This window comes from Haemorhous mexicanus, chromosome 21 (assembly GCF_027477595.1).
Source record: "Haemorhous mexicanus isolate bHaeMex1 chromosome 21, bHaeMex1.pri, whole genome shotgun sequence".
In the NCBI taxonomy this organism is placed as follows: domain Eukaryota; kingdom Metazoa; phylum Chordata; class Aves; order Passeriformes; family Fringillidae; genus Haemorhous; species Haemorhous mexicanus.
Window position 1 is genome coordinate 11315650 of NC_082361.1, and position 14841 is coordinate 11330490.

General features: G+C 46.3%; 1 protein-coding gene and 1 long non-coding RNA gene across 16 annotated transcripts in view; one reads left to right on the forward strand and one right to left on the reverse strand.

The window, feature by feature from the left end:
- The first annotated feature begins 1 nt into the window (after position 1).
- Positions 2-14841, forward strand: part of LOC132337167 (uncharacterized) — a 55430-nt gene continuing 40590 nt past the window's right edge. For all 15 annotated transcript variants that reach the window (XR_009489080.1, XR_009489079.1, XR_009489075.1 and 12 more), the window contains exon 1: positions 2-356. This is a non-coding gene — a long non-coding RNA (uncharacterized LOC132337167). The remainder of the gene's footprint in view (positions 357-14841) is intronic.
- LOC132337166 (ficolin-1-like) lies at positions 5125-14783 on the reverse strand. Its single transcript, XM_059865444.1, has 9 exons — positions 14701-14783; positions 13795-13925; positions 13017-13070; positions 11121-11156; positions 10260-10295; positions 8338-8465; positions 7806-7947; positions 7138-7272; positions 5125-6365 (listed from the first exon to the last, which is right to left on the reverse strand). The coding sequence occupies exons 1-9, from the start codon at positions 14781-14783 to the stop codon at positions 6118-6120; spliced, it is 993 nt and encodes a 330-aa protein (XP_059721427.1). The 3' UTR covers positions 5125-6117.

Sequence of the window (14841 nt, forward strand, 5' to 3'; positions counted from 1 at the left end):
CGTCCCTTCACATGACCACGCGAGCGCTACGGGTCCATTGCGGCGACTCGACCCGGAGGCTTCGCTACTCAACGGGCTGGGCCGGGCTGTCGCCTCCTGACTCTCCTGGGGGTGGGAGGGGGCCGCGCCACTGTGTACTGCAGAGGCTAAAAGGCAGCAGATAGGGGAAGTTAGTTCTGTAATTTGCACCTCTGGTAAAGGTTACCTGGCCACTCCATTCTGTATACACTCAGGTCTGAACTAGGAGAAGGGGACCTCTCCTCCCCGATCAGGTGTTTGTTGTGGTCCCTCCCAAGGACAGGTTCGTGCCGTTGCATAAAAAGCAGGACCGGGGAGCTGAGCCAGCTGAGAAGGAGGTATGCTTTTCTTTTGTTGAATTAATTTAATGAGGGATAGGTCTTCGGGTCTGGCTCACAAGAGAGTCCGTGTAGAGGCCTGTGCCAGCCCAGGAAGGAAGGCAGGGGCAGCCGAAGCAGAGGAAGGTGAGGCCGTGCCTTTAAGCAACAGCTGGATTTCTTCAGGGTTGTGGAATTCGTGTAACCCAGGAGAACACTATGGGACAGGTCTCTTGTTTTGATTCACTCCAATGCTGAGCTAAGAGCCTCCTCAGATACTGACTTAGTGAGGTGGGTATTTGCTTTATGTGGCGCTGGGTACGTGGGGCAGTGCTCCTAACACACTCAGCACTTTTACACAGCACAATATATGGCTAAATTTCATGCATATTCATTACGTTCCTTGGGATTGGAGTGGTGATACAAATTGCTTCTCGGAAATCATTAATATCATTAGCATACGTGACACACAAGCACAGTGTACTCTGGTGGTCGAATTGAAGAAGGCTTCGAGACTTCCTCAGTAGTCATTCTGATGAAGGCTGGTAGTTTTCCTCACTTTGCACTTTTAAGCTTTCTTTATGAAGCATGCGCATCCTTTGCTGGCTGGTTCAGCGTTTTCTGCTGATAATAGATTTTGTTCCTCTTACCTTGACAAGGTGCATTCTTTGTATCTTATTTTGACAAGGCTAAGGTGTGTTCTGCTTCTTAGGCTTGTGAATAAGATTTGCTAACTCTTAATAGTTAACTCATGTTTACATGAGTTAACTATTGATCAACTTCTTTCACTTTCAGTGAGATTATGATGAGAAGGGCTGCAGTGTCTGACTGAGAGGAACTTTGGTTTGGCATGGTGGACATCAGGAGAAAGGTTTCACCTTGTCTTTTGCTGTTGCTGTCCCTGTAAAGTGCTGGGTGGGTGTTTCTGGGGCCATGCTAGCTGCTGCCTTGAGCCAGAGCTCAGCATGATGGCACTGGAGGGGCAGAGAAGCCATGTTCCTGTGGAGTACAGGGAGCTGGGAGTGGCACAGCACTGAGCTTTGTGTTTAGGAGGCATCATTCAGGTTTGTGCCAGCCAGGTGACCAAGCAGTAACATAAATCCATGTGCAGGCTTGTCAGATACTGCACAAAGTGGTGTTACAGCACCAACCTCCCGAAAAGATTCTTCAGGAGGTCAGGTTTGAAGGCACTGTGACAGTGACGTGGCAGTTCACTGAGGAGTGATGTGACTGTACTGCTCAACAGGGCAAGCTGCTGCAGAAAGCTGGGGCTACACTGCACAGAGCCTGTCCAGCATGAGACTGCCTCTGTTGGCCACCCCTGCTCTCTGAACCACACTGTACAGAGGTAGAGGACTGTGGACCCTGCAGCCTCAGGAGGTGCCATGGTCAGTGCTCCATGGTGCACCAAATCTGCCAGTGGCATTTGATCACAGACTGCTGCTAGAACCTGCAGCACCGTGCTTTAGGCAGGAGTAGTCCCCCTAAAGGGACCACTTGGCAGCTGTGTAGTCTGCGGAGGGTGTCAGTGAGTGCTGGTGAGGGACTCTGCCCCCCCAAAATTTAACTTTCGCTATTGGCTTTTCTTAACTTGAGCAGTCCATGCACTCTTGGCAAGTGTCCATTGGTTTGAATTTACTCTGAAAATAATGCTTCCTTGTGTTGTTTGGGAGTAGGATATGGTTGGGCCATACATGAGAGATTCAGTCCAACTTTGCTGTTGTGTTTTGCAGGACAATGGCAGATCCATCCCCGAGTAAGATTCAGAGATACCAAAAGCAAGGAGTGATTTTTGTAATGGGAAAATGGGAACTTGCCTGTGGGCAGGAGTGGGTGTGCTGGTGGTGACAGAGGGGGGTGTCCCTGCCAGGAGTGGCTCTTTGGGCAGAGCAGCCAGTAAGCACCATGTTATGCAGGCAGAAATAAGGCTAGAATCTTCCTGCACGTGTCATGGTTTGAGCTTGGCGCAATGCTAGTGTTTCTATGAGAATTTTTTTTTTTTTTGGTATCTACTGTGAGATGTGATCAAAGACAGAGCAGAGCAGGCTCTAATTTAAGATTGAAAGGAAAAAAAAACTTTATTGACTTAAAACTACAAGGAAAAAACACAGAACACAGGATGAAAACCTTCTAAATTTCTTCCTCTTCCCCCCACTAAATTTTCTAATTCCGTTACTACTCTTTAGATAATCAATTTTCAATTCTTTGAGAAGAGAGGAGTCTCTCTTGCACTACAGACTTCACCCAGGAAACAGTCGAAACTTTTCGTGTTTCTGTGTCACGTGTGGCACCGCCCGGAGAACATTTTGTCGTCGTGATTTCTTTCCACGTCCAGTGTTTTCACCACTGCACATGGACTAGAGCTGCTTCTAAGATTTTTCTTTCTAAAGATGCTTTGTCTAGTTCTAAAAAAGAGCACAGTCTCTCTCTTTTTGGGACACTTGTCTTTCCCAAATTTCACCCCTTGGGGCTGAAGAGTCTCTTGAACAGAGATCATTTTTTTCTTCTTCTTCTTCGAAGACGGAGAGTACTACTACCACTCTCTTCATTCGTCGTCTCTGTTCACACAATTTCACATTACTGCACTCTCCTGGCTCTGAGCCATTGCCTCTCTTTAGAATGCAGTCTCTGTGTCACAAGAACTCAAGGGTTTTGTTATAGCTATCTAAAAAAAGTCTAGCTAAAAGCTACTCTATCTCTCTTCTTACTTAAGATTCTTCTCAACTTCTCTCAATCTCACTAACTCTAAGAAGAATCAGTATTTACAAAATTTCTATTATTTCAAGAAAAGTTAAAAGTCCTAAGCTCTGCCAGTTTAGTTCATGAACTTTTACGGCTGGCTGCCTTGCTGAACACCCCCCCTTCTCTTTCACACTAGCCGCGCTATCACAAGCACAGTCTGCTCTCTCTCTCTCTCCCTCCGGAGAGAGGAAAATAAGAGATGGCTGCTCGAAACTTCGCAGTGCAGTACTTCTCTACTCTTCAGCCCAAGCCTGGCCTACCTCCCTCCAGCCGCATAGCTCCCCTTCCCCCCTGCCCAGCTCAGAGCCGGGCATGGGGAAGTCTGCTCTCTTCTAAGACCAGAACCCAAAGAGAGTTTCTCCTGAGAATTCACAACTTTTAACCCCCTGTGTTCTCAGAAGCGTATCTATGCCCTCAGTAGACAAACCAAGTACCAATATTAAAATCTGAACACTAATTAGCATGACCACACCATCTTAAAAAACTTCATTTCCTCTCAAACCACGACAACATGCAACCCCTACAAAAGTGTGGCAGGACATCCCCCCTACCACGGAAGATCTTATCTGTAGCTAGTGTGTCAGCTCGGATACTCTCCCCTCCACACTACATGATGAGATAACCCAGGCCAGCTCACAAGGTAGTGAGTTATTTCTCTGTCTGGCACCAGGAGTAGAACTCCCAATAAACAGCTAGGTATGAGAATAGATGTGGGGAGATAAGCTAGAAATTCTTGACTGAAAGACACTACTTTTACAACTATAAAAGCTACACAAATTTTTGTGGAGGTAGAAACCTCCTACATACTCCCTGGAAACATGCAGGGACTGCTCTCTGGAGTTTGGACACAAATTCCATGGTTACTTTCTTGGGAATTGAGAGGAAGAATTTGATGTGTACTCCATTATTGCGGAGGATCAGGAACAGGATATCATGCCAGGATCAATGTGATCAAGAAGCCTATTTATTGCAAAAAGCAAGCTATATTTATACTGTGTTCTACTGTGCACTCCTCAAGCTAATACATGATTGGTTAAATCCTTCTGTGCATGTGTTTTAAGCTTTCAGTTAATTTTAGTTAGTTTTTCATCTTCATGCATCTCGCTGTGATTTTCTTGTCTGCATTTACATCCTAAACCATCTGCCACTGAGGGTGTAGTTCTTCTTTCATGTTCTTCAAGGGCATTGTGACCTTACTCAGTTTCTATGAAGACTGAATTGTGCACATATATGTCCTTTGTCCTGCAAGAAACCCTCAACACTCCATCATCCATTTAGTGGTAAATCACATTGAATCTTAATGTATACTATTTCTTCACTAGATGTAATATAGGTACCTTTATCGTGTGCTGTATTTTATCTACTAGTAGTTCTTTTATTTCTGTGTAGTGAATAGTCTGTTTAAAGTCTCATCAGTGTCCTTTACAAGCAAAATTTAAACATTGAAGGTTTCTGTGTAGTAAGAGGAGAAGCTAGAGATGAGCAGAGAAAGGGCATTTAGCACTTTTAGCTAGTTTATAGCGGAGTATATCAGCACCTGCTTATACATCTCTGCAGAGAAGTCTCTGGTAGTACCTTGGACCTCTGAGAAGCTGCTTCTGGAGGACAGCATCAGCAGCAGATGGGTGAGATACAGTGGAATGCTCTGGGACCTTGGTACTGGTGAGGGCATGTGAATCTTATTGGGAATAGCAGAAAAACAAGACAGAGGTCCTGGAGAGGGAGAAGTAACTATGGGGCTTTCAGTATGCACTTCTCTGCTCAAACACACTCTTTCTTGTGTAACTGAAAAGAAGTAAACTGAGACAGGACCTAGTGAGTGGGGAGATGCAAACCCTCAGGTTTATTTCTTAGCACTGTTGACCTGCTCTGGCAGGCTGAGTGACCTCCTCACTTTTCTCACCCACAAGGTTTTGGACTCTGTCTTGTAAGGCTGGAGCTGCCCTTCCTACATATCTGTGTAATGTACAGTGAAATAAACCAGGGACCATTAGAAACATAGCACAAAGAAATACTCTATTTCTGCTGTCTCTGTTTATCCCTGCAGTGAAGAGTTATCACTTGGTTCTCCTCTGTCAGCTGTGGCGAGGAGTCCAGCAGCACAAGACCCAGTTGTGCTAATAGTCAAATACAATACATGAACCAGGTGAACTGTGTCCACCCACCAGCAGATAAGCTACCCTCAAACGCTGCTGGAAACAAGATGAAGTGGAAGGTACTTGCGCTGTACATGATGACCACATGTGCAAGGCTTGACTTGGAACTGCTATAGTGTCTTGGTACGACACATGATGCTGAACAGACTGTTTTGCATACAGCTCTTGGTCCATACCAGCTAATGAGATCTAGAAACATGCCCTGGAAGAATGGCTAAAGCTGGCTCTGGGCCCAGCTGCAGCTGTGTCCTGGTGGGAAGTGCTGAGCAACTCTGCTGTGGTTCCAGGAGCTGGGGTCCCACCTGAGGTCCTGGAACATGTAGGGAAAGAAATGGGAAACTGGTAGTGCTGACAGCACTGTGCTAGAAGCTCAGTCTTTTCCATGCTATTCTATGCTGTGGCTCCATCACAGCCTGCAGGGAGAGTGGGACAGGTCAAGAATTCAGTGCCTTTTGGATGGCTCTTGGGTCCAATAGAAAAATGCTGCATGCATATTGGAGTCTTCGTATACATGGATTATACTGGAGATTAGCAGTAATTACCATTTAGGGTAGTAATATCAGAGAGCTTTACTGAGGTGCACTGGCCCCACTCATCACCTGGTCTTTAGTAAAAGTAACGCACTTTTCAGAAGGTGCTTGGGCTCAGTCTGTATCAGTGGGGCTGCTGAAGGTAGTCAGGGTGAGAGAGGTTCAGGGTCTGGTGCTTACAGGAGCTCAGACCAGTACTGATATCTTTTGGCTTCAAAAATCCTGCTCTAGGCAGAAGGCACAACCTGTAATATCCTTTCTGGTCCATTTTTGTCCCCAAGCAACATTGTTTTGTGTCTTCTGTTGGTGGGTCAGTGGCACCTCTTGGATCTAGCCAGACATCCTGTCACCATGTTAAACTGGCCTGAACTTCATTTCTGTTTGCTTATAGGAGTAGTGGTATTCTTTGCCTGTCTTCCAGTTGATGCCATCAGCATAGCTCCCATGCGCACCCATCCAGTACATCCCATTCAGGTTGGAGTAATGGCAGTCATTGTACCACCACGCTCCCTTGTATTCTGTGGCACAGTTAAAGGAACTCATGTCATTGTCACGATCTGTTGTTGAAAATGGCATGTCCCTGTGGTACGATAAAGAGTCCCCTGCAGAGAGCACACGTTCACAGTTACTGCAGTAGGGATCACAAACAGGACACTGATGTGCACCCCTGCTGGGCACCAGTGGCCCTTGCCAGGTGCAAGGCAGGTTGTATAAATCTTGCTGCTCTCTTGCCCAGGTTTCCTCCTTGTCTTGGACAAAAGTATCCTGAGCTCTGCTAGTACACATGGAGAATTTATCTATGCCTGTGAATCAAGTGGGCCAGATTCTTTTCACAGGTACACAGATGTCACTTCTCTTGGAATGCTCAGGTTCTCTGCAGATACACTGAGGTCTGAATTACCAGACAGGGTTGCAGTGTGCAAAGCCAAATAAACCTAGAGCACTGCTCTCTCAGGTGTTGGTTTCACTCATTCCTGAATGATAGATATTGAATTTTGAGGAAAATTTGTTTACTTAAAAAAAAAAAAAAAGTCTCCTGCAAATGTAACCAAAAGCAGACCTTGACCTGGCTGATGCAGAGCTGTTGGGAAGGTCAATTGGATGGGGTGCTGCCCAGGACCAACCAGGCTCATTTGCTGTTAAACCATAGGGCTGGGCTTGAAGGTAATGCTCTGAGTCACATTTCTTTAGGTGATGCATGTCCCCCTCCATACAGAGGTCACTTAGTACCTGAGGTACCATGGCCAGTTTTAAAAAACTGACCCAAAATGTAGCTGATACAAGGAGTGTGCATGATACATCTCTGCATAGAAGCTGAACACTTCTGAAATGCTCTAGGAAACAGACTTTCCCAGTGAGCTGCCTCAAACTTACCAGCGTTTCCACCAAGGAAGTCTCCTAGAATCAGTCTGTATTTCTCTGACTCTCCTAAAACTCTGAATGAAGCATACTTGGCAAAATAGTAGTTGTTCTCAAAGTCTCTCAGGTCAATGCGGAGTTCACAGGGTCCTAGAAGAGAAGATGGACAGCAGTGGTGCAGAGCAGATGGTGAGTATGCCACTGGATTTCAGAGTGGAAGGTTTAAGGTGCTGTGACCTAACTTGAGAGGAGCTGCCACTACTTGAGAGATTTTGATTTCCTTAAAATTCCTGCAGAGCCTCCTATACCTTTGATGGTTTTCTAGGGAAGCACCTTTTCAGATATGATATTGGGTGGCCATGGGCAGGAGTCCTGCACACAGCTGTAACTTCAAGACTGTGCATGGACCAGATGATGCCATCACAAACAGTCCAAGTTGGAAGATATGTTTTTCTGTCTCCAGGGAAGATCATGCAGCTAGCTCATTCTCTTCCCTGACTTCTAGTTTTGCTATTTTTAGAGTGCAGTTTCCAGTATGCAGTAGGCTGCAGGAGCCTGCATCCTGTTTGGGATTAACAGTGGGGGCCTCACATGAATATGAGAAACTAGAGGTCTGCAATGACCCAATGTAGTATAGGGGTTGGACTTTTATGGCCCCAGCCCGGGACTGAGGCAGACCTTACCCAGAGAGGTGAGGAAGTGGATGTTGTCATTCCCCATCCAGAACTCTGTCAACTGGTTGCCAAAGCCTCGTTTGTACGAATCCCAATCTCGCAAGAAGTTCACTGACCCATCCCAGCGCCTCTGAAAAACCTGAAAGAGACCCTCAGCGCCACCAGCCCATCCCTCACACAAAAGCATCCACAGTGCCTGGGGGACATGCCTGCCATGGTAAATGCTTCCCCTGCATCAGGACACTCTTGTAGGTGTCTGGGAAGCAAATCCCACAAGAATCCCTTGCTCAATGATCTCTTCCATATGCCTTTGGAAATGAAGAGGATATGATTTGCTGATTTAAGCAGGGAGTGGGTCTGTGGCACTCAGCCTGCTTCACTCAGAGACAAGTCTTGGGGGAATCCCCTGTGTCCAGAGGGGTTCACTCTGGCTTGCAGGCGTGAACTTCAGCTGTGTGTTTCTATTTTTGAGCCGTCCTTGGAAGCCTTAACAAGAATCTCTCTAGGAACATGTAAACCTCCCTCTCCTCATCCTACTCACAATCCATCCCCCACCATCCGTGTCCATGTCACAGAAGACGGTGGTGGCATTGCAGTCTTGGGGGTAGATTGTGTACCAGCCACTCAAAATCTTCCCTTTGGCCAACAGTTCTTGGCAGTTCCCCGGTTCTGTGCAAATTAAAGAGATCAAGTGGAAAGAGTTATAATGTGTTTACTGATCACAGGAGCACATCAGCCTTGAGCCTTTGAGCCCTTCAGCACCCAGCTGGCTCTTTGTACTGCAGGATCTTAATGTAGAGCTGCTGGGAGCCAAACTCTGCCATGGCTTCAGGGCCCATATGTTGCAGGGGAGATGGGCACCTTCTAAGAAAGGTGGTCTAAGGTGCTGAGACTCCTCTCATCTGCAATGACTTTTGGGTATCTGGATGATGGAGCTGCTCTGAAAAAGATGACAAACTCATGATCCAGAAATTTGTCCCAGCTCCAGAATGTATGCAGGGCCCAGAGAGTGGGTGGGCAGTTGACAGCAAAGGAGTTAGTGACACAGGACAGCTCCCTGTGAGGCAGTGAACAGTGTTCAGCTCATCCTTTATGGATTGAATAATAGAATCACCCACGGTTTGGGTTGGAAGGAACGTTAAAGCTCATCTCATTGCACCCCCTGCCATGGGCAGGGACATCTTCCACTAGACCAGGTTGCTCCAAATCTCATCCAAACCTGGCCTTGGACGCTTCCAGGGATGGGCAGCTGCAGCTTCTCTGGCCAACATGTGCCAGGGTCTTACCACCTTATGAGTAAAGAATCATCTCCTAATATCTAATCTAAATCTCTCCTCTTTTAGCTGTAAATTGTTCTGTAAATCACACAGTGACAGTGTCCTGTCACTGCCCATGCAAAAAAATCACTCTCCAGCTTTTTTATAAGCACCCCGTAAGTACTGGAAGGCCACACTGACATCTCCCCAAGAAACAAAATGCTTTTGAATATGTACCTTTATATATATATATATATATATATATATATATATATATATATATATATGCATCTTATGTATACTTTTTTCCCTCCCCAAAACCATACCTGCTGACAGAAGATCAGATTCACAGGAGACTGAATTGTCCCTATCAGACATCCCAATCTACTGCTGCATCAGTAGCTGTTTTAGGGAAAGCCTGGGGGGATGATCAGAGATGGTGGTGCTATGTGTTTTACATGGATACACAGCTGTACCAGGCAGGGAACCCTGCTCTCCTAGCAGGGAGATGGTCCTGGACTTGACCTTTTCCTTTTCCTTCCTATTAGTAAAATCTTTTACGTGCCCCGAGAACTGTCTGGGGCAGCAAGGAACCAGTTCAGTGGCATCCTGATCTGCCAGGTGTTACAGCAGCTTTGATCTGTCTGAGCCTTTATTGTGGCCCTACAGCACCCAGTTGTAGCCAGAGCAGGTTGTAGCTCTCCTTGAACTTAAGCTCATGGAGACAGATGGGGAAACTGATTTTTTTTTTAATTTTTCTTCTTTTTTTCCAGTGAATAAGTTAGCACTATCACAGACATGAACTCCACAAGTACTAAAGGTGTCACTGCAAGTGCAGGAGTATAACTGCCTTTGAAGTAGCCACATGTCCACACGGGTGTTTGTAGTGGTTTCATCTTAGAAATCAGGGCACGAAGTCTCTGAAAAATTCAGATCGACCTCCTTCAGCACACACGGAGGACAGGGCATTTAAGTAGTGCTCAGAAGACCTGACTTTCCCAGCATGGCTGGAGTACAGAATAGATCCACAGAAGCTGCATGTGTCTGTAAGAAGCAAAGATAACAGTGATATTTCCTTTTTCCATTCTTCAATGTCACTCTGAACTTGTTTCTATTCCTATCCTATCCTGACTTCTGGTGCAGGTAGTCCACCACCATCCACTCTGCAAAGCTGACCAGTGTCGTGAAGACCTAGGATGAAACTTACCCCATACTTCTGGAAATCCAGGTTCTCCTTTTGTTCCTGTTGGACAAACAACACCATCAATTGCTTTCCACCTTCCACACCCAGCACTTTCCTTCCCCAGTACTTTAGATTTGGCAAGACAAATCCTGCTGCACTGGAGAGCTGTTATGTTAGAAGTGCTTGGCTCATCTGCACCAAGCATAGAGAAAGCAGGCAGGAAGGGTTGCTCAGTATAAGCTGTCCTGGCTGCTAGCAGGCCCACCAGAGGAGACCCACCAGCCTATCTGCACAGACCTAGGAAAGCACAGAGAAGCAGGTGGGAAGCCAAGTCACAAACCCCTGTAATTACAGCAGCGACACCCAGCTGCTTCAGACACTGGGAAGACCTCTCCAGGTTTACCAGAAGGTACATGGGGTGGCCACTGCTGGGGGGTACACCATAAACATAAACATAAACATAAACATAAATTTTATCTATCTATATATGTATATATAGATAATATATCTATTTATGCACAAGGAGCAGCAGCCTTGCCTCTCTTGGCCTGTTGGACCTGGCACGATCTATTTCCCACTGGCATCTGTTTTAGGGCTTAGAGGTCCAAATGGTGAGACTGACACAGGACATGTCTTTGTTGGACCCATCTGCTCTGCCTGTTGTTGCCCAGCCCATGGTGCTGAGGACAGCATCTGTTGCTGAACATCTGGTTTGGGAGCAGGACTACCCACAGCACCTGCATCAGGGCAGAGCCTATGATGAGGTATAACTCATCATAGCAAACAGCCCCATCCAATGTCTGCTCTCATCTGATGTAGGAGGAAAGCACAGGGTAGAAGTTTACAAAGTAGCTCACATGATAAATTCAGCACAGCGTGATTTACCTTTCAGTCCTGGGAAGCCGGGCTCTCCAGCTGCTCCTACAAAATACAAGAGGAAAATGCTCATCACAGACTATCCAATGCAAATGAATTACTGTCCCTCGACAAATGGCTGCTCCAGCCCCTCAGTATGTCTCAAATGTATAAGAGAGGCTGTCAAGAGATGCTACAGTGCTTGGCTGAGTGTCCCAGGTGGTGCTGCTGCCTCAGCCTGGCTGCTCTCTTGATCAACAGTATCTCAGGAACAGCAAGAAGAGCAGGATATAGAGGAGAGAGAGCTGCTTCTCCATCTCTTAGAATGTATGGGGCTTCACAGTTTCATTTCAGTGACTTTTTGCGGGGGCTTTCTCTTTACAGTCAGGCACTTAGATTTCGATGAATAGGGTTTGTCAGGGTTTTTCAGTGGTTTTGTCCATCTCCTGCTGGCATTTCAGTTCAAGTCTTGGGTGCTTTTGGCCAGGAAATAGCTTCATATTCAGCATGTAAAAAGGGATGTCTTCCCTGTTAGTCAGTGCTGCTCAGTCCCTACACAAGTTCCCTTGTGCTGGCAGCTGGATTCTTTAGTAGAGACACTTTTCCAGTATTTGCAGCACATTCCTGCTGAAGGTCCTAAGCAAGCCTGGGTAGTGAAAGCCAGTTTCTCAACAGACATTGTCCTCTTCAGCAGTTCATCCCATTACAAAGGAAACCTCATCCTGTGCCATTGTTTGATCTCATTCTTGTGGTCAAGTGGGCAATGCACACCGAGTTGAAGGCTGAAGGCTGCTGAAAGCAGTGATATGCCTAGGCCTGAGCAGCAGGGCTGAGCCAGAGTAGACTTACAGGATGGATTGTGAATATTGTGTGACTAACACCATCAGTATTATTTACCTAAAAATAGATGACAAAGATGCTTATGCTAACTATTTATAACTTTGTGTAGCTATCTGCAAGAAATGTATAATTTTAAGAAACTTTTCTGACTGATAGGCTTGTTTGTAAGGTATTTTAGGGGAAAACCCTCCCAGCCAAGACCTGGGCTCTGGCTGAGCATTGGCCCTGGCTAAGCGGGAAGCATGCCATCAGATCCAGGCATTCCTGAGCTAAAAATAAAATCAAGTCACTTTGACTTGCTGATTTGGGCCTATAAACACTGGACTCCCTTTCAGGGTAAATCCAGAGACCTCACCTGCAGGGTCTCCTACACCATGTAGGATTTTCCCAATTGCCAGGAAGGGTTGTCCAGGTCCTCTCTGTGAAACATGGCTCCCCAGTGACTGGATGATGTTAAAGTATTTAGGCAATTAGTGATGTATCCTTCTAAATCACTATCCTGCCTCTTGTATAGTAATGATTAGGTGCATTGCCTTGCTAAGTTTTTGCTTGTTGCCTAAGCCAAGCATGTAGTTTCACTGAATGTATTATTTTACTTTTGTGTAACCTTTATATTCATAGTAAAATAAGACCATTCTTTCTATTGGTATGTTCTTTAAATTGCCCCTGTCAATTGGCAGAACAAGCACTCAGCATAGTGCCTCTGCATCAGGCCTCTGGGCTGAAGCTCCACGGAGAGCTCCAAAGCTCCTGAGAGCTGGGGGGCATTTGGACAGGCTTGTTGTGCTGGGGGCAGGTTAGGGTAGGAGTGGGGAATGGGGGGAGGTCTGATTTTAGGGTCAGTGAGAAATTTCGAGAAGAGTGGTATCTTCTTCTGTGTTGTGGTCCTGGACACTCAAGGACACTGTTTCTAGTGTTCACTACATGCAAGAGCCATACCCCAAATCAGGCTTTTCCTATGCTACTTCAGCACTATTTCTTAGCCTATGGCCAGTCCTGCAGTTCATCTCTGTAGACCCAGTCTCCTAATGCATGTCCCAAGCTTGGGGGCACTTATGGATTAGAGCTGCATATGTTACACATTACCTTTTGCTCCAGGTGGTCCTGCTTTCCCAGGGAATCCCTGGTCTCCCATTTCTCCTGCAAAGAGACTTATTTTTTATGTGCATGTTACAAACTGACCAGAGTGGGGAGTCACAGAAGCCTGGGCAACTGGGCCTTGGCTTTCACAGAAATGAGGGTGCCGATGTAATCAGATTCAGGCTTGCAACCTAGTTTTACTCTTTTACCTTACTCCTTTTTTTCTGTTGAAGCCTTATTACACTGGTACTGCCATTCAAAGTCTAAATTTGCAGTTCACATATGAATTCTTATGAGCTTTGATACATTGTCCATGGATTTTGCTAAGGTGGATCATCTTGCTCAGCTGATGTGATTCACCTTCTCTGTGAATTGGCTATGAAAACTCTGAAGGAGCCCCATCTCCCTTGCTCCCCGGAATAAGAGTTCTCAGTAGATTTCCCACACTGTTCCCCAAAAAACAGGCAAGAGCATCTCAGCCTCCCTCCCACCCAGACTGTTGAATACAGACCCAAAAAATAAATGGATGATTTTCTGTAGAAGAAACGAATGAGATACTACACCCCAAGATCACATCAGATTTGTGAAGTACTTAAGGAAGAAACAGGTCACTCCTTGTGTACCAGCATATGTCTAATTGGGGTGTTTTTCACTCCAATTCTCCAGTTCCTCACAGCAGCCAGTGCCAGGCCAGCTACTGCTCCAGTCTCATCTTGCTTCCCCCATGCAAAGCAACAAAACCATCTCATCTCACAGTGCACATCACTGGTTTTGGGGGCCTCACCTTTTGTTCCTGGGAGACCTGCTTCTCCTTTTGGGCCAGAGACACCTGGGATCCCTGGACATCCTTGAAGAATGGCAAGTCGGTCAGCATCACGCAGTCCCACTATTCTTACCTCTGAGAAATGAAGATGTCTTTGTCAAGATTATTAAGGCTCTGAAATGTCTTGGAGAGGAAGGCAAATCCTTTGAAGTTGAGGAACAGTGTAATCAAAAGCATTGAGTATGGAAGTATCGGGGTGTTGAATGGATTGACAGATGGCAGTGAGGATCTCACATATTAGAGGAGCCAGACTCTGCATCTCTCTGGCTTCAGGGGAGTTTAGTAGGAGAGGAGGCTGATATATATGACATTGCATGCATGACAAATATACTGTAGTTAATAAAACATAAGCTGAGAGGTGCCCCAATGGGGTATTGATAGCAGAGTAAGTGACACTGGTGGATCTGTAGACAGTAAGGGTAAGAGTTCTTCTGAATTTCCTGATGGCAGGCCTGTTTGAAATTGCCCCAGGCCTTCTTGGGGAATACAGTTAGAATGCTGTGCTGCGCAGCATCCCCAGACTGATCCTTTGTATTGCTCTGTATCCTTTGGTAACTGCACGGAGGCCCTACTAAAAAAAAACCAAACTGGGGCGAAAACCTCACTGAAGACTGTCTGTTCCTAGACACCCCACTGGTGAGGGAACGATGTTACATCACTCGTTGGAGCCAGTAGCTTTCTCAAGCAGCTGCTGAGACTTCAGCCTCCCCCTTACTCTCCTCCCACTGGCAGCTGAATTTAAAAAAACATAGAAGGAAAAAAAAAACATATGCAACTTCTCTCCCCCTCCCTTCCCAACCTCCTTCTCTTATCAGGGGAGATGAAACAGGCTGTCTCAGTGAGATGGCAGTAAGGTTTGTGCTTTACTCACCTGCGCAAGTGTCCTCAGCATCACAAATAGTCACTCTTAGGCTGAGCAGTACCAAAAGGGCTGGGGCTGCTGTCCCCATGGTCGGTGCTGCTCTCTACACAGCTCCCCTCAGCTGCTTCCTGGGTGCTGTGGTCAGC